Source organism: Amborella trichopoda, chromosome 4 (genome assembly GCF_054954075.1).
Source record: "Amborella trichopoda isolate Santa Cruz 75 chromosome 4, AtrichopodaSantaCruz75HAP2 v2.0, whole genome shotgun sequence".
NCBI lineage: Eukaryota > Viridiplantae > Streptophyta > Magnoliopsida > Amborellales > Amborellaceae > Amborella > Amborella trichopoda.
In genome coordinates this window covers 25,804,647-25,830,263 of record NC_142339.1, presented here as the reverse complement: position 1 = coordinate 25,830,263, position 25,617 = coordinate 25,804,647, and the positions used below count along the sequence as shown (strand labels likewise).

General features: G+C 41.3%; 1 protein-coding gene across 2 annotated transcripts; it reads right to left on the bottom strand.

The window, feature by feature from the left end:
* Positions 1-1,389: 1,389 nt before the first annotated feature.
* On the bottom strand, positions 1,390-25,617 carry LOC18424778 (PIF / Ping-Pong family of plant transposase). 2 transcript variants are annotated; one of them, XM_006829352.4, is made up of 2 exons: positions 24,144-25,617; positions 1,390-1,649 (listed from the first exon to the last, which is right to left on the bottom strand). In XM_006829352.4, the coding sequence occupies exon 1, from the start codon at positions 25,444-25,446 to the stop codon at positions 24,148-24,150; it is 1,299 nt and encodes a 432-aa protein (XP_006829415.1). In that variant the 5' UTR covers positions 25,447-25,617; the 3' UTR covers positions 1,390-1,649; positions 24,144-24,147. The 2 variants fall into 2 exon arrangements, with proteins under 2 accessions (XP_006829415.1, XP_011629144.1); XM_011630842.3 differs by lacking the exon at positions 1,390-1,649 and adding an exon at positions 13,909-14,192.

The following is a 25,617-nucleotide window of genomic DNA, read 5'->3' as shown; positions in this document are numbered from 1 at the left end:
GCTTGGGTGTGGTTTGCAAAAGGTTGCAACCTTAAACAACCCATTAAAGTGCACCTCTAAATTTTATCGTAACTGTAATTTTGACATAAAAAATTCTTAAGGTGACTTAAGAATCTATTTTCATCTCTAATTATAAAATTTTAAACTCTAAAAATAGTTCAAATCAAATAGGTCTATAAACATATGAAAATTTTGAAAATAGACAATCCAGATAATATGTTCAAAGATACACTATTTTGCAAACTCCAAATCTTTTTTGTCCTTTTATATTCATACACCTCTATTTGAGATGATCAATTAAACGGTTTTTCAATATCCAAGCAACGTTTTATGAAGAATTTTTGAAATGCACCTTTAATTTTAAGGTTGCAACCTTATATAACATTTTTCCCTTTTATGTTTATATAATGTAGATAAAATATATTAATTATAACGGCTGGCCATTTCGGCCGTTTTCGGGGCAGTTGCACGAGGTTTGGCCCCTACTCTTACTTTCCTCCCTTCTTACACGACAATGACCACAGGACCACCATTCAACATTCAAAAAAATACCACTTTCTACTCTAATAAACAATCCATCCATGTGTCCAATGCTCCACTTGTACAAGTTATTAAAATCTTATAAACAATGTTTTGTTATTAACCTAATCTTCAAATAGGCATGTTCCTTTTGTCTAGGGCAATGACTTTTCTCCTACGTTTTCTTTATGGAATTACTGTACGCTTTGGTGCTTCTAGAGTACAACTAATTCTTAAACTAACCATGCCTTTCTTTTTTTTCTTTCTTGTGCGACGGGCTGGTTATTGGCCAGCCCGGCTTTCTTTTTCACTTGGTTTTTTTTATTAATTTTTTTTTATTTGTTTTTAGCCCAGCCCAACTCAGGTCCAGGCCAGTATGGCCAAAGCTGCCCTGACCCAGGCCTACCCCTTTGCCACGCTTAGACTGGGATTCACCACTTTAAAAGCCGAATTGATTTGGGCAAGCTATGTAATCATAGCATTTGAAATTTCTTCATCCTCTTCTACTGAAAGCAGGCTCATCTTGATGAACCATTGAACAAATCATGTTGAGCGATCTTATGTTAGTCATTTTAGATTAGGTTTTTATCTATCTGATTACTGGTCAAAACAAAGCATTGGCATTTTAAATTTCCTCTCCAACAAATAGCAATATTCACTTCTTATTTTCATATTCAAAGGTAGACTTCGTCGCATAGCGCTGCCTCACCAATATCCTGTCTTAAAGGGGATTTCCCTTCAAACATGAGGCCCGTGATCTGGTGAATGTCTTGTACTTCTAGTTGCTTGTTTCTCAATACACCCGGCCACAAAGCAATGGGAAACTTGTATCGAGACTCGAGAGTTAAAAGGAAAGTGATTCCCAAAAACAGGAGAAAAAAAAAATTAAAAATTATTGTGTTGCTCTCCTTATGTTACAGGAATGTTCACCCCTTGTATTTTTTTGCTGTATTACATGTTCTCAGATAACATGAGAAACGCATATAACACATACAATGAGGGGATGCTCTAAATTACAAGGGGAGTGTATCCATCATTCACTCCAAGATGAACAGCAGAGATGAACCACTGTCTTAGGTATGGATGGAGGATGCGTGCCTGTGTATTGTATGGCCTGCATATCATCACTCCTGTTGAACATATTTCGGGAATTGTTAGATAAAAGAGACCTAGTTCAAAACGCAATGTTGCCATATAATCTGATGAAAGAAACCATATTGTCTGTATGAGAACCCATCATTCTGGCTGCAGGCAAATATAATAATGTCTGTGCGCGATGCATTCCCAAGGGAATGAGAAACTGATCATGCAGAGTTGAGAAAAATGTGATCTCTAGAGAAAGCAAATGCAATCTCTACAAAACACAAAACCACAATATTGCTAGAAGGATGCTAACCTAGATAGGTAACTCAAATGTTTAAAGTAAGTTGCTTGCTCTGAATAACCAGCAAAAAGAGACAAATACCTAGTACTGAAATGTCCTAAGCTAAAATTTTGCTCGTGCTATAACCCATCCTTTCCAAGTTCTCTTCAGGATAATGATGCAAAAGCAAGACGGCTAAACGTCAACATGTCAAATAAATGTTCTACTCTAAAGCCATTCAAATCGGATTTCCATGCTAAATGATCAGATAAGCACCATATTTCTGGCAAAGACATGTTTCAAAAGGGAGCAGACTAATGAATGTTTGGGTAACATGTGCTAAAACAATGTGCTTGAGAAGAATCACAGGAAATACAATGTGTTTGAGAAGAAACATGTTATAGATTGATCGCCCAGAACCAATACATCCTGGTGAATAGCTTCCCTGCAAAATGTGAGATGATATACCAGCAATTAATACAAGCAAGGAAGAACTAAGGAAACTTGTAGAAACCCAAGGAAGAACCACATCAGCCACTGCATAGAACCAACAGAGGCGAAGAGGATTAGGTTGAGTCACTGCTGCAGCAACCTTCCCATATCGTGGAAACTCGTGTCATATTTCATCAACTGATGACAGTAAACAGATTTGTCTTTCTACCATGTCTTCCCACACAATTATATGTGATATACTTATCCTCAATAGTTATATTAGACTATTAGTACATAGTATAAGCTCCTAGTTCCCACTTCCCATGAAATCAGATACAATATAAGCTCTTCCCAAAACGGATCCGATAAAGTAAAATCACATAGAGTAAATAAAAACATACACATTGCTTAAGAAAAACACTTGGTCTGCCCAAGGGCAGACCTCAACATTTTCTGCCTTCCCTCATTGTTGAGGTCTTGGGGGCATTCGTTGCCCCAGATTTGGCACACACATGCTCATTATCCCAAAAAAGAAGACCATGAAAAAAACAATTGGAAAAAAAAACTGGAAGATGATAGTTTTTTCTTTTGTTTCTTCTATTTTTTTCCCTCTCTCTCTCTCTAAGAGAGGAAATAGAGTGAATACAAGTTATCCATTCTCCAAAAAAAAAACAATGGTGTTAAATCAAGACCCTCAGGGGGTTAAGGAATTTGTTTACCCCAAACTTTGCATATCATCATCATATAAACAATTTAAAAAGGGAAAATGATATTGATTTAAGAAAGGGCTTATATCCACCCATGGAATGGACGGTCTATGTTCATCTAGTTCAAAAGGCCCATTTTCAAGGGTTTCTCTGTTTTGCAACAAAGAGAGGACGAGTCCAAGGTATAGGAAAACAAAATTTTATTCAATACATCTTATAATACACATTGTTCATACATTTACAGCTGAATAGATGGCTCCAAGGCCCTTAATCCTCAAATACAATATGTCCAAAAATTACAAGGATTACTTACAATGAAATCTCTCTTGACTCACAAATCATCCATATGCATATTGCTCATGAATCCACACAAATACTTAAAATGAAAGCACTCATATGAAATCAATCTAAAAAAGAAACATATGCAACTAGTCTAATGGCATGGGAAGCTGTTGAAATTTTCTCAAATTGCCAAGATGCCCATGAACTTAAATACAACACTTGGTATAAGTTTCTCTCTGATATTGTAAGATAATGAGACTTAGATTCAATCTAGATGGAAAGAGTGCATCAACTAAATCATATCACACCAAGATGCAAATTACTCTATGAATCAAACTCAAAAGAAAGGACCTACAAGTGAACCATGTGTGGGAGAAATACCAAGTGAAAAATGAACGTGGGAGATAGAGAGTGAAACTTAGATGTTAATGTAAGAGAATGTACTAATGGGTGCTCCAAGTGGCATGGTATGAAGAGGGCTTCAAAGGGTAATGCTCACTATTATGCTTAAACATCGCAGAAAAATTAGCAAGGAAACACTCACTAGATGTTGCAGACAATATGCTTAAAACTACTTTAAAAGGCTAGGTATGCAACCCTACACATCCTAACTTTAAGACATGAAAGAGAACTCAAGGAAATGGATTAAATGTACACATGAACCTTACTATTTTGGAAGACTTTACAGCAAGGTTTGATCCCCTAGATGATGGACAAGTGAAGCCAAAGTGAAGAGGGAATAAGCTAAGGGTTGCATGCAAGGAGTTCTTTATGGAGCAGTATTCCCTCTTCTTTAAAGAACTATTCTCTCATGAAATGATGGAAGGAATGAAGCATTCCATGGGAGGGGCATGCCACTTTCTTAAACTCTCTTCCAACTCTCAAGTGTGTTGAATAATACTGAGAGCAGTTAGATTTAAGGAGCTTTAGGTGGTTCAAGTGTGGTCTTAACCCTAGATTGAATCGATCAAACAAGTTATCCAATGAGAGAGACATTGATCCTAGCCTTGCTCATCACCATCCATGGATATCATATGATGGGTGAGATTTAATCACCATGATCACCAAATGCCTAAAATGCTTTCAAATTTCCCATGTGCTCGTTGTCATTAAAAACCGTAATTTTGGATGCTCACTTTTTTACCATTGATTTTATCAAAATTTGATCTTGTCCATTGATTTCAAAAACACCATGTGTGGGGCATCCCACTACCTTCTCTCTAAAATATTTTCAAAAATCATATTCTCTCTTAATGAATACTTACTTTCATTTGGAGACAATATCTTATAAATAGTATCATAGTGTTCATAATATGTCATAAGCCTTATCATTAAGCCAATAGAAATCCCACACACACATAAAGTATCTTTGACCATCAAAAACCATACGTTGGAGATTTCTAGAAAATATAGAGTATTTTAAAAATAAATTTCCAAGACTCACACATATGAACAAAAACGCTAATTTTTATATCACACGTATACAAAATATGTTGAACTTTCATACAAGGGGCCAACGCCCCAAGGGCACTTGTCCATGTCCCCTCCACGTGGAAGTGACATGGCGGCCTGTGGGGCTTGCATGTGGCAAGGTCACACACATGGGCCATTTGAGTGCAACACCCCACATGTGTGGGATGTCCTTAGGTGGAATAAAGTGCAAACAAATTTCTAAAACCATTTTTAAACAAAATAAAATTTCACAAAATTATCAAAATTCATTGTAAATCATTTTTAAAAAATTCTCTAACAAATTCACTCAGTTTGGCATCCAGTAAAAAATCCAAATAGGGAGATTATGATCTTTCAGAAGGTAGAGTTGTATTGTACTCCACTTGGCTAGCTTCGAAACCTTTGGCCACTTTATCAAGTTAAGCCAACATACCTATGTCCCACAGTCTCAAGCAGGGAGACATGCTTTGTTTATTAAAGATGACCCAATAGGTGGCTTTGGTTTTCGGATGTTCAGTGGATTACGGGTGCAACCCCAAGGACATGCACTCATGTGGATGCGAGGGTCCTCTCTCTAACAAATGTGCATAGCTTTGATTAAGCGGATCAACTTTATCAGAGCAACTTCCCATTTCCAATTGTCCTATGCACATGCCGTGAGTAAACCGAATTCTCAAGGATTTAGCCCAAGTCCTCTCAAAGCCTAGTCTACTCACACAGGGCTTAATCTCACACTTATGCTCTATCAAATCGGATTCTCCAATCCTATCTCTCATGTCTTGGCTCACACACTCATGAGGCAGTCTCATACCGACCCTGACTAGAGGAGCCCCTCAAACCTCTCAATTGTGAATAAGGCCCTTCGGTCTTGCCTCATGACACGAGGTATTTCGACTTCCTTGATCCCAATTCACGAAAGTCCAGTAAGTGCACCATTCTGGTATACTCCCACTTTGACCAGGAATTATCTTGAAACAATGGAGTTAAGGCCTTGAACATAACTCCAACACTTTCCACATCTTTTTCATGGGCTTCATCATGGCCAAGATGGCAAGACGCTATGTGTAATGTTTGGGGCATTGGTTACAAGTTACTAACTCAACTTGTAACCCCCAAAATAGGGGGAGAAACCAATGCCCCAAAGCTTATTAATTATGTGATATTAATAAAGGTTTTCTTGTCCCATATTTAAGAAGATAAGTGTAGAGATCATGTAAACTACATGTTGAGTCACAATATACCAATCACATGGTAGCACTAAAACGTGCAGTATTGGTTCTGCAAACAAGTTCTGTGTAATGTTGCACTTTTAGATAATAAATAGCGCTTAAATACTATTTTGTTTGTTACTTATTAATGAATAGTTTCATGTAGTGTATGGTCACTTCAGTTAATAATCAAAATGCCCATTTATCTCCCCCACTTATTTGAAATTCCCAAAAAACACTCTACCATCTTCTAAAAGAACCTACATCTTTTTCCACGTTAACTTACTTCGAAACAAAATTATAGAGCATCATGACTTTTGATGAGCGCGATTAAGACTTGAACCATAAAGAGGAGAGAGGATGAAAGAATGTCAAAATTAGATCTCAAAACATCAATTTTTGTCGCACAATGAGCAATAATTGTTGGGGTTTGTGACCTTTAAAGGCTAAGAAAGCATGTAAATAAAGTAATTATAGTGGACTCTGCAATTCAGAGGGAATGTATACGTTTGACTTGGCCTAGGGTTGGGCGGATTATGGCCCAAGTCATAATATGCATCCATGAGACGGGAATATCCCTGCAAAGGTGAGAAATCTCGTCAAAAATCGTAGAGACGTACCAGGGGATACATGACCCGCCACCCTAGAAACTATATTGCGTGCGTCCCCTTCCACCAGAAGTGGTTGACCCCACACAGGATCAAAGAATTTGATGCCCATGAGCCAGGTGAGAGATTCTACCAGTTGTAAATTGGTGTGACCTATGTGTCTTGAGCATTGTGCAAAGGTATTTCCTTGGTAGTCTCTGAACACCCCCCCTACCCCAGAGGGGCCAGGATTTTCGAGTGAGCAGCCATCAAAGTTTAACTTAATTGCACCCAGCGGAGGGGGGGACCATTCCCCATGGCGTGGGGGTCGAGTGTTCTAAAGCAGAAGTAATTGTTGCCAGTTGACAAGGAAGGTAGAAGAAGGAAGAAGCTTGAAGGCCATATAATTGGTGGCCCAAAAAGTCATGAGAGAGTGGATTTTATGGAACAGAGCTGGATTATCGCAATGGACCCCTTTAAAGATTCTTGAGTTCCTTTCTTTCCATAGAGTCCAAATCGTGGCCTCTGTCGCTGCCTTCCAAAGGAGCCTCCCAGATTCCCACGGAAGGCTGTCTGCTAAGTTAAAATGTCTGGGGATGGAGGCCGGTATGACCCAGGTCAAGCCGAAAAGGTTGAGAAGTTTACTCCACTGGTAAAGAGCAATATCGCAATGGATAAATAGGTGATAGTGGGTCTCTTCTTCTTTAAAACAAAGAGCACATCAGTATAGCGAAGCCCCTTCGCTTGAGTTGGTCAATCGTTAGAACTTTTCCTCTGCAAGCGATCTAGTTAAACGATTGCACATTTGGTGGTGCTATTGATGACCATACCTTGAACGTTACCGAGGGGGAAGAGGGGTGAGAAGGTAGTAAACTCCTGTAGAAAGAGGCCACCGAGAAGGAGCCAGATGGCTCTGGCGTCCATATGATCATGTCCGACCCTGAAAGCGAAAAAAAGTAATCGTTGAGCAAGGCCTAGAGGGAGATGGACTTCAGTATTTCAGCATCAGAAAGAGAACAACTGAAAGAGGGGTGCCACACTCTTCTGTTACCTGTCAGCTGTAGCTCTTTTGAGATCCAGGCTAGCAGCTTAGTGGTGAGAGAATACAAAGAAGGAAAGCGGTCCCTGAGAGGAGAGTGGCCCAACCAAAGGTTGGACCAAAATTGAATCCTACTGCCAGACCTTGAGAGGAATCTAATGGATTGTTTAAAGGTAGATAAAACCGAAAGAAACAATTTCCAGGCTCCCGAGGGTCTGCTGTGGGGCCTCCCCTCAGGTAGCCAGGTTTCAGGGGAGATTCTATATGTATGTCAAAGCACTTGTGACCATAGATGATTAGGGGAGCTCGACAAGCACCACCACCATTTACCCAAGAGAGCCATGTTTTGCTTTCGCAGGGAGCGAAGCCCAAGTCCGTCCTGAGTCTTTTATCGACAGATCGTTTCCCAAGCAACAAGGTGGAATTTTTTTGACTCGAACTCTCTTGACCAGAGGAAGTTCCTCATGAGTTGTTCCAGTCTATTGGCTACCACTGCCGGCATATGAAAGAGGACATGAGATATATGGGGGTGTTGGAGAGTGTGGCTTTGATTAGAGTAGTGCGATCTACGAAAGAAAGGAACCTTCCTTTCCAGCAAGCAAGCAGGCGGTCTACTCTATCAATGACGGTTGACCATCGTGCCGTTTTAGGTTTCCCAAGTCCCAGGCGAATCCCCAGGTAGTTAGTTGGGAGCTCTTCCACTTTGCACGTCCAACCTAGGAGTAAGGTTCTGGTCTCCTCATAAGTGAGGGCATCATTGTTGACTTCGACATGTTGACCTTACAACCGGTGGCAAACTTAAAGCACCTGAGGAACATACGGAGGCATTCGATTTCCTGACGGTTGGAGTCAATGAACACTAGGGTGTCATCAGTGTATTGCAAATGGGAGACCGAGGGGGCCCCTAGCATAGCTTTTGAATGCCATCAGCGTATTGCACCTGGTATAACCTCGATAGTGCTTGGCTAAAGACTTCGGCAGCTATAGCAAAGAGAAAGGGGGAAATGGGGTCTCCTTGTCCCCTTAGAAGAGGGGTAGAATCCCTTAGGAGTCTCGTTGATGAGAATGGAGAAGTGGGGATTTGAGTAGCAAGGTCTCGTCTAAAAGTGACCATCTCCGCCATCTATCCCCAAAACCCATTCTACCCATGGTCTCGTCTAAAACTGACCACTTGACATGGTCATAGGCCTTTTCCCAGTCAATTTTGAATATATCCTGGTTATTTCTGTAAGTGTCGAGAATGGAGGCACACGTGAGCGATCAGGACCGCATCAAGGCTTTGTCTATCCTTTATGAAGGCACTTTGTGAAAGAGAAATAACAAAAGGTAGCACTTCTTTCAGACGAGTTGCCAGCACTTTTGAGCGTATCTTGTAGCGTATCTTGTATCAGGAGTTTACCAAACTGATCGGTCTAAAGTCCTTTAATTTGTCGGCTCCTTCCATCTTGGGGACTAAGGCGATGAAGGTGGTATTTATTGCTTTATGAATGATGCCCCTATGGTAGAACTCTTTGAAGAAATTGAGGAAGTCGGACCTAAAGTTCTCAAGAACGCCTTGAAGGGAGCCAACGGAAAGCCGTCCGGACCTGACGCTGTCTTTGCCGAGATTCGTGATTGCTTTCAGTAGTTCTTGTTCTGAGAATGGGCGTTCCAACCAATATAACCACTCCTGGGGGAGTGAGTGGAAACGTTGATTACCCATTCTCGATCTTGGATCGCTAGGAGCCAAGTCGAGATTTTTGTAGTAAGCCAAGATGGCTGCTTTCACCTGGGTAGGTTGGTCCAGAATGGAATTACGCACTTTAAGGAGTGAGATAGAGTTTACTCAGCGTCGGCAATTAGCTATCCAGTGGAAGAAGCCTGTGTTTATGGTCTCCCAGGTTGAGCCATTTCACTATGGAACTCTGGTACTAAAAAATTTCTTCTTTCTTGAGGGTGGAGAGATAGTCCAATTTCAGTTGGGATCTGAGATTGCTTTCAGAGGAGGAGTGGTCTGGATTCCTCCAGATTGTCCAGCTCCTGGATAGAATTGAGAAGAGAAGTTTTTACTAGGGAGAAGTTCCCAAGGATGTTCTTACTCCACTCTTTAAGAGATTTCTTAAGGAGTTGGAGCTTGGTTTGCAGGATGAAACCTGCCCTACCAGACAAGGTGTGGGAGCGAGGCCACGCGGTCAAGTTCTGCCCAGAAACAGGTCTTAGGGCAGGAGAGTTTGGACCGTAAACCGCTGTGAACTTCTAGGGCAGGCCATCAGAGGTGCAAGAAAGGATGGTCGTGATAGAAAATTCTCCAATCAGGGATGACTGGAGAGAATGTTCTGCCAGATTCCAACTAAGGCAGCTGCCCCCTAAGGCGCCTAGCGCAGGCCGAGACAACCACTGGCACGGTCTACGACCCCAGACTTGTCATATGAATTGTAAAGAGGCCGGCTGTTTGGTTTCGATGAGAGCTAAAAGGGTGGGGTGGGATTATGTTTGGCACACATGTCCCTGACTGCAGATCGTTTGGGTTCTAGACCCAAACCCCTAACATTCAATGAAGTGAGTTTCATGAGGATGTGAGGGTAAGGGGCTGAGCAGCCAGTCTGGGGGATCTCCTACAGAGGAGACTAAGGGAAGGGGCTGGCATAGTCTCTTGAGCTGGAATATCTGAGGGAGCCTTGAGATCATAATTGAAGCTAGAGGAGAGATTGTGAAGTTCCCTACACCCCTTGATTCTTACCTTGAGCCGACTTTGGATATCATCTTTGAAAAAAACGTGAAAGGGGCCTTCCGGGGGAAAACCCATTACTCTAAGAACCTCCATGAGGTCTTCCTGCCTGCGATCAACTCCTTCAACAAAATTGGAGTCTACCGAAGCTGGGGGGGGACTGGGAGAGGGACCCGCCAGAACTGGAAGGGTCCGACGAGGCCTGTCGAGATAGGACGGCAACAAGTGGGAGAAGGGGATCGAGGGAGAGAGAATGGAGGAAGTCCGAGGGAAGATCGAGGTAGGGTTCAAGAGAATGGGTGGACACAGGTGGTAAGGAAAGGGAGGTGTCTGAGAGGAAAGGGTCGAGTGGGAGGGTGTGGGGGGGGTGGGAAAGGTTGAGGGAAGAGGCTGAATTCCCAGGTGTTCACTGGGCCGGAAGAGGGGCGAGGAGAAGGTCAGGAACGGACGAAGGCGAGAAAGGGTGACGAGAGCAGAAGATAAGAGGGGCGATGGGATAGAAGGCCACCGGGAATGGGCCAGGGAGAAGGATCAAGATTGCGAAAGGGCCATGTCGTTGATAGCAAGGGTACAGAGGGGTTAGTTGGTGCAGTAGGTCAGGGAACCAGGGGGAGAGTTTACCTGGCAAATGGGAACCAAGGTAGAGGTGTATAATTCATGAGGGGAGCCAAGAGGAAGGCGAGCAGGGTAGGGTCAAGCGTAGAAAAGTCAAAGGATCGAGCCATCAGGATCTCAAAAGAGGCCTCGAGCGAGTCCGTCAACGAGGAAGAGATGGGCGGCTGAGCAGAGACGGCAGGGGGTGAGGAGGAGGAGGGGGAACACCAAAAGCAAACATGATGAAATGGAGGACGAGAGCGGGGAAAGGACTCTCGAGAAGGGAGGAGGGGACAAGGGGGAGGCCGACAATGGAGAGACAAGGGGGCATGGCACCAGAGGGAGGGAGGGAAGTAAGGAGTGAAGGTTGGACAGGAGGAGGCGGTGGGAAGCGAACAGGGTGAGAGAGGAAAGAAGGGGCTAGGAGAAGAAGACGTGGAGGGGATCGAGGCAGGGAGGGTCCCGAGGGGGGGAAGAGGAAGGGGGGCAGGAATCCCTAGGAGGGTGCGCATGATGGACAGGCGACGGATGGACGGAAGGCTCAGGCGGATGGGAAGAGGGGTGAGGGACAGGTGTCGAGATTGGGGGGGGAGATTGGAGGGGAGGGGAGGGGTGGGACGGTGAGAGAGGGGCTGCAGATAAGATAGAATGGGTAGGGGCAAGCGTAGGTACCACAGCCGTGAGGTACGGAGAGCAGGAGAGGGGCTCGGTAAGGCCCGATTGGAGGGCGGCCTCCTCGAGGTGACGACCCGACAGATGCTAGGGACTGTAATCCTGATCTGGGATTTAAGGCTCCGTCAGGGGGGTGTACAGGCTCTGATAGGATGGGACAGAGGGCAGCGAGGAGGTGACAGGGAGGCGGCTGGAGCCAGAATGGGGTTGTCCTCAGAGACAGACGGCGGGGTCGCTACAAGTCTATCACCCATCACTACCATGTGGTTGATTGTTCTCCCTATCTTGTGTGCAGTTTGTTGCTAAGGAGCCATTGGACGTCTCCAAGAGTGGGCCACGGCGAGCTTGGGCTGAGGTTGAAGGTTGCACCGCGTTTTCACATCACCACTGTCCAATCTGACGAGGAAGGCTTGACTGCGTCCATCAGCGGAGGAACAAGCAAGGAGTACGAATTGGGTGAGGCCAAGGTCTAGGAGATATGGGAACAGTAATACAGACCTTCAACCTCGATCCAAACCAAGGGGATGAAAGTAGGATCCAGGGTTTCCACCAATAGTCAAATAGCACCATGAGCTAAGAATTCTATCGACCTCTAGAGGATACGACCAGTTGACCACAGGAATCTACAATTGTCCTGAAAGTCGGGGGGGACCAAGCGTGGAGGGGGATGTTGAATACCATGAGCCAAACTCTCAAAGGTCGAGTAAAGCCGAGACTCGGAGACCATTCCCTAGGGGAAAGAGTCACACCCTTAAAGGACAAGGGGGGAGAGCTCAAAGCGGAGCGAGCTCCTGGGATGGACGGAAACGAGAAAAGAAACGCTCCGTCGTGTAATTGCTTGCACACTAGGTTGGGCACGTTCCAAACACGCTGGCCCCATTTTTCAATCGCTCTGAAATCGTCCCTTCGGGGATGAAAAGTACCCACCAGAGAGGAACACAGCTTAGCAGAAAGGGGGACTGAGATCTCAGGTGGCACCACGACAGAATAAGGGAAAGAAGACAACCGAAGAGGAGAAGGAGGGAGAGACGAGGAAGGAGAAGAGCCACCGGCGGCGGGGGTCGTGGCGACCCTGCAGGACCTAGACGAAAGAGGACTTAAAAGGGGGCTGCATCGAATGTCATTTTAATATGCTCATATTCACATAATTATAATGACATAAGTTTAACATAATTATATTGAGTTATTAACTTAAATAACAAAAATTTCATATAATTATATTAATTCTTGTAAATTTATTATGTATAATTTGTTTTTTGTATTTATTATGTATAATTTGTTTTTTGTATTTATGTGTAATTCAAACTTAGTTATATGTACTTTATTTTTTAAAATTATAAAACTAAAATTGAATATAATCAATTAAAAGAGAAAAAAAAAAAAAAATTTGTAGACTATTTATTTTATAGATGAGAATTTCCTTATATAAGAGAGAGCTATTAATGAAAAAGTCTTCCTTAATTGTAGACTCTATTGCCAAGACAAAAGAAATATCCCACATCGATAGATGGTGGGAAGAAATATGCTTATATAACTTGGCAATGTACAGCACTTGGTTGTCAATGTAACATGCAGGAGGTTGACCTTGCCTATGCATTGGACGTGGCCACATGGTCGGTCTTTCGTACTATTAGTTTTCAAAAATGATGATGTCATCGCCCTGTTTCAAAAAAACTACATGGGTTTCAAAAAAATTTGTTAGGCAGTTTTCAAAATCGATGACATCATCAGGGCGAACCGGTGACGTATCCGTTTTATGACGTCATCAGGGCGAACCTATGCGGTGACATCCGCTTTATGACATCATCAGGGTGATTTCTTGACAAAAAAGACCGGATCCCATTTTATTAGAGGATCTGGAACGGTGTCACCGATACCTAATCCGGATCACCCGATTCCAGATCGGATCGACGATTTTTTAAATAATGATATTGGGCGTTTCTCCACATGGCATCCACATCTTTTGTAATTTGATTAGAATATCTAATGTGAGCCTGTATTACTAGTTGGGATAAGTAATGCCACTGAAAGGTGTTTAGCTGCATATCCAGATATTTTAAGATGGGTGCGGTTCGAACAGAGACGAGGTTCTAAACAATCAAATTAGAGCCCATCTTCAAATAGTGTTGAGAAATGTGGTTTCAATACTAGAAATCTTTGACTAACTTTAAAATATATTTTTATTTGATTTTTTAGAGCCTAGGTTCTATATAAACAAGATTACAATTGCTTTTGAGAGTGGATAGAAAGGTTGCTGTAATTCTCTAGAAGCATGAGTTTATGATCATCCAAATGGAAAGTTGAAGAGTGAGAAATTGTCTGAAAATAGGAGCTTGCAAGAGTTAGTTTGTGCCACAAGGAGTAACAGTTTAAATATCCTTGTATGTTATGCAATGAGTTTGACAGATCTTCTTTCTCACAGTCTCGAAGATTCAAAACAGAGAAGCAATGTATACTACAAAAGTAGAAAAGGAAACTAATGTAGCCTTGAGATGATCCCATAGAAAAGGAAACTAATGTAGCCTTGAGATGATCCCAATATTTTACGATGTCGATACAATACAGCAGCTATTTTTCCATATTCCGTGGCAGCAAAAGGAATAGCCAGAATTGAAAATTCGCTACCACACCTGCAGATGCCCATGCGACTGGGTCAGATTCCAAATGTGTAGTTTTTTTTAGGTAGTTCAGTGGGGAAGGGGTTCCATCAGTTTTAGGATATTCAATGTGTCAAGTGAAGTTTATTTATCATTTTCACTCATCAAAAAGAAAGAAGTTTGTTCATCAAGTTTGTCAAGAGAGTCAATTCCAAGGAGCAAAGGCTAAACTTCCCATATTGTTCACCAATAAAAAACATTCCTTTTTTTCAATTGACAAATCATAAACAGAAGGGGAAACATTGAAGAACTTAACAGAAAGAACCTAGCAAAATGCAAATAAATAGATCATTTATCACAATCAGAACAATTTCATTATAGGACACATTCAGCCACTCTTGCTAAAACCCACCCTAGTTTTGATTCTAGAGCACGAAAAATGGGGGGCAGTTGGGATCCCACCAGATTTGACCACCCACAGTATTGGATGGATTACTAAAAGTGAGCAGCCAAATCTTGCACCTTTCATTACGAATATGGGAGGTATGATATAAGACAAAGAAAGATGCAAAAAACAATGATGAGATGTCATATCAGAAGAGCCTCAAGAACTTTAGTTAAGGCAAATTAAACAACTTTTTCTTTCAACATCCACTTTTCCCAAAGCATCGGCATTCTCATTCCCCTCCTAAAGGTTGTGCCATATCCTAGCAACTCCCAAACTTTCAGTAAAAGTATTCGCTGCCTGTCAAGGGGTTCCGATCTCCTTGCATGTCTATTTAATCCAGTGATTTAAAAATCGTCGATCCGATCCGGAATCGAACGATCCAGATCGGGTATCGGTGAGACCGTTCCGGATCCACAAACAAAACAGGATCCGGCAATTTTGCCAATATTATGCCATGTGTCAATGTAAAAAGGCAAGAAAACCCACCATAAGCCCTAGCCGCCAGCTCAGGCACGAACCCCACAGCACGCCAGCTCACCCGCAAGCTTCCTGTCATGGCCCCCGCCAGCTCACATGCACAAACCCCAACCTCATGCACACCCTTCCTTCCAAGCCTCAATTGGGTTTTATTTATAGGTACTTGGACAATCCTAAATCTTCGATGTGGGATTGTTTCTTTAAATAGAAAAACTAACATAAGAACTTAAAGGGCATGCATAAAGGCACCACAGAAGTGGTGAAAAAGATTGCGTGTACCTGCAGGATCACAATTTAAATTTAATCTCTTTGGTGAAAAAGCTTATTTATGGAGTATTTTTGGATCTAAAATATATTTTTTTTGAACAATAAAAAAGGATCTAAAATATTATGTTCCACTTTGCAATCTATCAATATTTATAAAAATAAAAAATAAAGAAAAAAAGATTTTGAGTTTCTTAGTACTTAATTTTTTTTTTTTCTATGAGGGTCGTACCTTGTTTTATGAATCATGTTTATTATAATATTGTAATTAATAATTATACCACAATAATAATCAAATCTTATATTTTATTTATTAATTTATTTACATTATAAATTATGTAATTTATTATTTTTTGTTATATTTGTAAATTAGATTTTAAATTAGATGATATTATAAGACAAATTTCTAATTTATTCTTACTTGTATAGTAAAATGATGATCAATTAATAAAAATACAAACCAATTATTCTATTTTCAATGTATAATATTGTATTTAGTTAGGATTTAATAAATGTTTGATGAGAATCTTCATACAGGGAAGCAACATCTCCAAAAAATAAAAGTTATTAATGTAGTACCCTCATTTCTTATTGGATTCCTAAAAAACAACATTTACAATGAATTTTAATAATTTTTTTGGATTTTATTTAAGGCTTAATCCAACCGATTCGACCGATTCCCGATCCGGATCGCCGATTCACCGATCCGGATGGGTTTTTGAGGTGCCCGATCCAGGGCACCGATCCTTTTTTTAAACCATTGATTTAATCACATTTAGTTTTCCTGAGAGCGGTAGTAAATATTGAGCTTAAAATGCCCAAGATCTGGATTCTTCCGTCTGACATCTTTTTCTTGGTTTCATAAGCACGAGGGAGCCACCAGCCTCCACTCACTTATGAAATTCATCATGTTGAGGCCACAGAACTATAGAGATACAGGCCCCCATGATATCGGACTCTTTAAATTTTTGTTCTCTGTAAAGAAAGGAAGTGCCTCTTTATCTTATTCCTCTCCTCAATGATGTGACATAAAAGCACTTAGATGACCAAACAGCTCAAAAATTATTAATCCAATCAGCTGATGGGCACATGACACACCCATAATTAATATGGATATTTCGGTTCAGCTGAGCCCAGAGCCACTATGACAACATAAATATTCTTGTATCTTAACAACTGGAAAATCTGAATGATAAGACCATGCCAAGTTGATCCTTTCATTCAACTTGACTGATGTGAATTGGATACAGGGCTTGTCAAACTGGATCTTCGGTTGATCTCAACACTCAGACCACATCAGCCACAGACATTCAGAACAGGTAGACACACAACAAAAACAGAGATGAGCACGAAAATCTGAATATGATGAGACCACACCAAGTTGATAACCATTGGCCCCTTAAACAAAGCATCAATTGGTCTTCTCTCTCTCCCCTATCAAATAGGAGCTCCTCTCTCTCTCTCTACGTAAGTTCCTTCTTTCTCTCTCACTCATTTCAATTTCAGTTATTCTCTCCCTCCCTCATCATGCTTTCATAACAGTGTCATTTTAATAAGTGGTTATTATCATCTCATCATGCTCTCATAATAGTGTAATTTTAATAAGTGGTTATTATCATCTCATCATGCTCTCATAATAGTGTAATTTTAATAAGTGGTTACTATCATCTCATCATGCACTCATACTAGTGTAATTTTAATAAGTTGTTATTATCATCTCATCATGGTCTCATAATTGTGTAATTTTAATAAGTTTCTATTATCATCTCATCATGCTCTCATAATTTCTCATAATTTTAATAATTTTCATTCTCATCTCTCCCTCATCATATCTCTCTCATAATGATTGTAATGATGTTCTCATGATTATAAAATGTTACCTTCTTATAATAGTAGTCTTAATTTCATGACATTCTCATATATTATACTATAATGATTTCATTCCCATATATCATTGTATTTTATTCTCATATCATGCATATATTAAATTACAATATTTCACTCTCATATCATCCTCATACATGATATCATTCTCATATCATCCCCATATAGTATATCATTGTCAATCCCAGAGTATTCCCAAAATAGTATTTTCATTCCCAAATCATTCTCATTTATTATATTATTATGATAGTATGTTCATTTTCATGACAGTCTTATGCATCATCCTCTCATAATTTGAATAATACACTCACGAAGTATTATTTTCTCGCAACGATATTATTATTTTAATGATTATGTAATATTTCCTCTCCCTTATGAACATATTCTCTCTCCATAAAAAGAAAACTCATTTGGCCTCTTGTCCCACCCCTTTAGCTGAACGCCAATAATCTCGATCAAACTCGGATAGCAGTAGCCACATACCCATCTCGTGACCTATAAACGTAAGTGACCTCATTCTCCTGAAAATTAGTCCGCTTTTAATAAATTATGATATTCTGTACATCACTTTTATAAGTGTTATGCATAAATGATTTCATTTTCTTGTAAAGTGGAATTGGTAATTCCTCTTTTAGTAAAATTGTGAGATTTCCTTTTATTGTTTTAAATATTTCGACACTGCAAAATTCATGTGAAAATGACTTCATTCTCCTATAAAATCATTATTCGAAAAACTGATATTTTTGCACTTGATTGTAGTATTGCCACTATTGTTTAATTGTACTTTGTCTGTTTGAACGCTATCTATTATTATGAAATGCTTATTTGCATATTTGCATTCTCAATAAATTGTGATAATTCTGTCTATCATATTACATTTCAATAAAGTCTTTCCGAGCTGCTACCTTTCTGAAATTATTGCCCAATATGTTTGACTAGCTACTTATAGATATTTTAATGAAAGTGATTATTATTAATTGGTTCAAGTGAATTCACATTAAGGATTTCAATGATATTTTAAATATATGATATTGATGCTTTCTGATGTTTAAAGAGTTTCAAAGATAATTTAAGTATAAGTAAACCTACCTGGTATGCCGGTAGGGATTAAATGGACTCATCCGGTATGTTGGTGATGCATGATTGGACCTGCAGAGATTAAGTGGACCTATCTGGTGAGCCGATAGGGATTAAGTGGACTCATCCGATATGCCGATGAGGTATGATTGGAAGGATTAAGTGGACCTATCCGGTACGCCGGTAGGAATTAAGTAGACTCATCCGGTACGCCGGTGAGGTATGATTGGACCTACAGGGATTAAGTGGACCCATCCAAGAGGCTGGTGGGGTATATAGGAGACCTACTTGGGATGCCAATAGGGTATTTTGTGAAATCTCTTGAATTATGCATTTTTGTCAAAGTGTTTGTATGCAACTCAATCCTTGGGATTATATTAAATTGTGTGTTTCTGAACTTAAAATTGTTCTTCATGTATGTTCCTCTTCGTATTGTTTTAATATGCATTCTTTTAAAAACTATTACATTTTCCAATTATGAATTTAGGATAATGACGGTCACTTACTGAGTAGTCAAGCTCATCAAACTGTTGTGAATTCTTTCAAAGTAATGGCAGCCTTATCATGCGTTGTACAGCAGGAGTAGCTTGAGAGAAATTGTAATCAGAATCAAATATTTGTGTAACTTTTGTTCTATCAAAATTGTAAATGTATGAACCTTCATGTTAACGTAAATTGAAAGTGTACTTTGTACAGTTGGGAAACTTCTGAATGGACCTTCGTGTTAATATTAGTTGTGAGTAGAACTTGTACAAATTTTTAGAAATGGAAAAATCCGTTTCGGTGTAATATATAAATAGAAATTCTAGATATTATTCTCTCTATATATATATATAGTACAAGAATAGCCTGTCGCACCTCAAGGATTCTGCACATACATGAAACACATGGCTCTAATGGAGCCCTAGCAGTCTCCAAACTATCTGAATATCTTGCACAGACAAAAAGCAACAACGAAATAACCTGCCCCAACCCCCCCCCCCCCCCCACAAAAAAAATAAAGAAAACTTTTTATTTTTGAAAAGTTAACTTTTGTACTTGTATTACTATAAAAAAGAATTACAATGCCAATCATATCTGAGGAATAAACATGCACCTGCTAGTGAAAGATGAGGCCGCAATGAGGTCGCTATACAAAAATTGATGCCTGAGAGAAAGCACACTGTACAAAAAAAACCCCCAAAAATAAGGACCAAAAAAGAAAACCCTGAACCGAGCTCAAAAAAGAGCTAGGGTGGTTCCACTGATGGTCGAAGGTGAACTAGCGCCTTCCTTTGCGAGCAAATCTGCACTAGACTTCACCTCCTGCCACACATGTTGAAAGGAGATGTGAATATGCCGGCACAGGGAGAATAGTGCTAAAAAATGTGCTCCAAGTGCCACGGACAGGTGCAACCACCCAAGGCCTAAGCAATACCATTTTTGGAGCTACCTTCTATAACCAAGGAGTTTCCCCAATCTTGATTGAAATTCTTCATTCCCTCTAAAAGTGCCACTGCTTCTGCTGCAGTTGAGTCCACTAAAGCGGATGTACCAGAGTAAGAAAGTAGGGTGTTTTGATTGTGATCTCTAAAGAGTCCCCAACCCGCTGGATAAGGATTGCTGAGGGAGCAACCATCAAGTTAAGCTTAACTTGGTAAGGGTCAGGGGGTCTCTATAAGGATGATCGAGCAATTCGTGATGGCCTGAAGTCCAAGGCCTCTAGCCAGAGGTGGTGAAACCTTTAAGAACATTGTGGTTATGGGCCCAAAAGATTACTATCTATTGGATGAGGCCCCCTTAAAGCCATTGGTCTTCTTCCCATCAAATATTCTAAGATTTTTTTCAGTCCATAGGGTCCAAATAGTGGCAGCCACCAAGGCCCTCCAGAGACAAATTCCTGCCACCAGGGAGAGGGGGAAAGAGTGCACGGCGACTAGGGGAAAGCCTGATGGAGCTCCCGCATTGACTGTGGAAGAACCCAACACCAATGAAAACTTTGAAGCAACTCGGCCTAAAGACCACTTGCCACCTCGCAATGCTAGAAGAGGTGATGGTTGGTCTCTTCTACTGATTTGCACATGGGGCAGCGGTTGGGAAGGGAAAAGCCTCTACATTGAAGCTGGTCCACTGTAAGGGCCTTGTTAAGAATGGCAAACCAGTAGAATGTTTTTTCTTTTTTTCTTTTTTTTTTTTGACGGTACGGATAACAAGTATGCCTTCCTTCCTATTCTAAGATGGGCAGGGATGGGATTCGGGTTCGAGCCTCTTCAAGATTCAAGAATGCCATAGAAAGAAGCCACTGAGAAGACTCCAGAGGCAGAAGGAGGCCATATTATTCTGTCTGTACCGTTGGAAGGGACAAACAAGTCCTGTAGTATAGCAGAAAGAGAAGCAAAGGCGGTGAGTTCGTGGCCTACCAAGTTCTGTCCAAAGATTGGGTCCAAACTCTGGAGTTGAGACTTACTTTTCCAAACAGCTCCTAAAACTCCTACAAACCTAAAAAAACCCAAAAATTCATAAAGAACTTAAATCCCCAAAAATACATCCTTAAAAACTAGGATAAAAAATACGAGCCATTTGCTCCTACATCAGCTTAACATGGATGGTTGTTCTATGAGCAACCCAAGACCCACAGGGACAGGGGGTATACTAAGGCCAACGTGGATACACTATTGTCTCCCTCTCACAACCCATTGAGCCACACTGACTCCACCACAACAAATTCCAAAGATTTCCTCAAAGGCTTGGAAAGGGCTCCCTCTAGCTCCTTTTGTTGGGTTTCTGTGGACATTAAAGGCCTTATGAGAGCTTGTAATCAATATTTTGATATAGTAGAACATAAACTCAGTGGGAGTATGGTCCTCTTGGACCGAAATAGGCAAATGATATTTGCCGATACTCAGACTAGGCTTTACATGCCAGGCCAATCGAGTTAGAAAACCTTAATTACCTAGGTTGAGTGCACAACCGATGAGGGTTAGCAGGTCATGCCTTGATGACGTCGGAGTTGCCCAAGGTTGAGAGCCAAGGGATGGTGTAACCCTTGTGTGTGATGGTAGGCCTGCAGAGATGAAGGCCAAAGCCTCATCTGTGAACCATTACATGATATGTAGATATGATAACCGTATTGGGAACAGAGTCACTATTGAGAGTGATGCATGTATATAAGAGAGAGATTACCCCTATGCACCATAGAGTTGTGGTTGCATCAGGTATGTGTGGCCTTGAACTTGTATCTTGGGGAGAACCTGTAATCCATAGATTGAGATTGTGTTTCCTCACTTATTATTGGGCTTTTGCGGCCCAATCATGAACCCCCGTGATGGTCTGTGGGTCATGAGAACCATAAGGTCAGTTCGAGAAAGTGAATGTGGATTATAGTCCGCAATAGAAGATGAAACGCTTTAGCAAATTTATTAGTCCTTGACCTAGTTGGATCCGATTCCCATCAAAATTACTTGGAATTAATTATTTTTTGAGAAATACTTGGAATTAATTATTTTGATGTTAAATGATTTTTATATTATTATTTGAATTTTTAGAAGTATCTGGATATTTTATTTTCACAAAATGGATTTATAAATGGGAGATATTGAATTTTCAGTATTTTAAATATTCAAAAAGAAAAAAATATTTATTCTTTTTCTAAAATTATTATATAATTTTTGTAATTTGTTAAGTATATGGGGGCCGACCATGGGAGGTGGGGCCCACCATAAATGTGAATAAGGGAGTACGTGGGGGCCACCCTTGACCACCGTATGTGGCACACTCCTCCAATTGTATATTGTCCTTATTTTTCATGAGAGCCATAAGGAACTCAATTAAGTGTTGAATACTATGGAATGTTTTAAGATTTAAGAAGTTTGAATATTCAAAAGAAGGCATGTATAAGAGATTTATACAGTAGATAGTATGATATTATTTTTCATATTTTATTATTTGATGGGATTAGGTTTAAGGAAGTTGAAGGATAATATTCTAGCTCTTTTTTTTGAATCACGATGACTGATCTAAGGATTGGATGGCTCAGATCTCTCACCCCTTAGATCTCCTGTGATAAATGGTTTGGATCTAGTCTCCATAAGGATGGCTAACCCTAACCTTTGGAAAAGACTATAAATAGAGGCCCATTCTCTACAAATCTCTACACCTCTAACCTCTCTCCCCCCCCTATGGCTGACATGCCAACCTCTCTCATCTCTCTCTAAACTCTCTCATCTCTCCTCTCTCCATTAGAAATTAGTAAGAAAATAGGGGGAATGCCCCACCTAGATCCAAGAGAGGGGCACGCCCATTGAGGCCTAGTTCTTGCTAAGTTATGTTTCATTGCTTTCATATTGACTAAGGGTTATAGCCTTTGGTTTCTCATACTTCAAAGATCTGAAAAAGATTATTGAACCCGTGCGCCATTGGAGGAGGAGACTCAGAGTGGGGTGTACAAAGTCCAGTTGAGGTAATCTTCTGACATCTTGCTTTATGTCTTGCAGTCTTATGTTTTCTTGTGGTCATAAATATTACGTGTTTTTTGTTTATTGAATAAAAGAAGTTTAATTAGTGGCAGCAAGCGAGAACCTCTTTCATAAATTTTTTTGGTTTATTTTGAGTTGATCTAATTGTATTTGGACCATTGTTAGTACTCTAGTCAGTGCAAAGAAGAAAAAGTAAAAATTATATACACCGTGCTAGATCACCTTGTCCAACTTTCACCTTCCTCTTTTGGCAAATCACAGCAGAAGGGAATAGTAGTGATGTCATAGCGTGGACCCCAAAGAGAGTTGAATGCCCCTGGAGTTTGACTCAAATTTTTTAACACATTTTCTATTTATGCAAGGCGATGAGGGTCATGTTCACCACATTTGGAGGGACGCAAATCAGGCTTCTAACGCCTTTGGCTAAAATGGGGGCTGCAGGGGGGCCCACTAGATTGAATCAAAACACCTAGTACCTCTCTCTCTCTCTCTCTCTCTCTCTCTCTCTCTCTCTCTCTCTCTATTGCTACCTACTCTGCCCCCTCTCCTACTTTCAATCTATTTTCTATCCCCCCTCTCTTAATTTTTTTGGTCCTCTTTGTCTCTTAGGTAGCATTTGATAACCTTCTTTGCAGTTTCTCCAGGAAAATACTTGCTGCTAACTTTCCTGAATTCTGGGAGGAAGGTAAAAATTGGTAGCTTGAAAGCTGAGAATCATGTTTGATAAACTGAGGCACTGGTATTTTAACTTGTTTGGCATTGGGAAAGCTAGAAACTGCATGTCTTAGCAGTCTCCTCATCACAAACATCAAATCCTAATATTTAGTATATGTCTAGCACAAGATCCCAACCATCTTCAAAAATTTGTTAGTTCTAAATACAATGCCACAGCCAACTACAGAGAAACATAATAAATAACATTAGAAACTAACATATATCTAAATTTCCATAGATAGTAAAAGGGTAAGAAAGACTAACTAAAATTACATTATGCATGCCCACTATCAAGAAGCTAACACATTGCTAAGAATCTCCACAGATCAAAGAATCTGCCCCTTGCCCCATTGATGCTCATATGACCACCAGTAACCATATGATGCATGACGATTATATGTGTTGAATTTCTGGTAATATAATGCATAGTATGAGAGAGCTTGTTGAACATACTTGTCCATCAAATGAGACAACTTCAAAATTTTGATTATATTAGAACCACTACAAAAGATGCTTAAATGCTACATTTGAAAGTAGGATTCACATAAAGTAGCATGCATTATCTCCTGGTTTCAATCTTCTGATCAAGGGACCATCAAACAGAAGAGACCAACCAAACTTCCTCAAATAGGTCAATAAAGGATCACCAGAATAGAATGTCCTCACCTCATCAAGCATGCTGCTGCCTCTCTTGGAGATCGTCAGCCATAGCCTGCCTCAAACTCTCCCCACAATAATACATCAACTTCTCACTCTCCAACACCCTCGCAACTGGCCCCATCTCCTTAGGGTCCTTCCATAGAGGAGTCTCTGGCTCCCCTGCAATCTGACATATATTGTGGAGCACACAACACGCAACAATAGTTTGGGGAGCATGGTTCAGGTCCACATTCAAATCCTGGAGTATGCGCCACCTCCCCTTGAGCAACCCGAGGGCGTGCTCCACCACCCCCCTCCCCCTCATCAAGCAAGCATCAAAGAGGTTCTGAGCAGGGGTGCCAGTACCATTCGGCGAGAAGGGGGTGAGCAAACAAGAGAGCAAAGGGTAGCACCAGTCCCCAACAATATAAGGCCTAACAAGGCGGCCTCGTACATTGATCACTGAGTCTCGCAGAATCTCAGCCGAAGTGAGCCGAGCGTACAAGAGGCTCTCCCTGAAGTGGGAGGCATCATCAGTAGAGCCTGGGGCTTTGACGCACACATCCCAGAAGATGTGCCTATGGTCGGCAATGACCTGGAGGAGGACGGAATAGAAATTATGCCTGCACTTGAAGGCAAGTGGATCCGAGGAAGGGGTCCGTGACAGCTTGACATGGCTCCCGTCAATGGCTCCACAAATGTTGGGGAGCCCTGAGAGCTCCTTGAAGGCCTGGACAGTCTGGAGTAGGCGGTGGCTGACAGGGACGCGTATGTAATTGGAGTAGAGCTTGGTGGAGAGGAGGCGGGTGATGGTGTTGGTGGTCTTGGCAATGAGGAAGGGGTCAAGCTTGAAGTTTGGGGACATGGACCGTGCCGAGGAGCCGTGGGTCAGACGGGAAAGGGCCATAGACAGGGCATAGTCAGGGGGGAGGGGAAGGTTGGCACGATTGAGATGGGGTTTCAGCTGGTCCACAAGGCTTGCAAACACAGGGTACGAGAGGCCGTAAGAGGACCGCCACTGTGCGTCCCGGGCAAGCGGCTCCATGGCCCATATGTGCTCCATGGCGAGAGAGCGGAAGGCGCTGATGCTGTGGTCGTGGTCACTGTCAGCTCCGGCTCCGGCATTGTTTGTGCCGCTAGCAGTGGTGGTGCCACTGGTGGTGCGAGATTGGAGGGCAGCCGCAGCATAGGAGAGGACAGACGCGATTGTGAAAAAGAGGAGGGGGGCGGCACTGCTATGGGAATCGGCCAGGGAGGTGGTGAGGGAGGGGTCCAAATGGTTCTGGAGTTGGAGGAGGTTGGAGAGCATCAACACAAGGGAAGGATCCATCTCCTTTTGTGCCGCAACTCACTCCAAGTTATCAAAGCTGCTCTGAAGCACCATGAGGTAAAGAAGAGGGAACAGCCAAACAACACAATTTCAGAACCCTGCCTATTCCTTTCTCCAAACACAGCATTCCACGCTCTTTCTCCCAGGATTTCTCTCTTCTTCCCTCAGAGC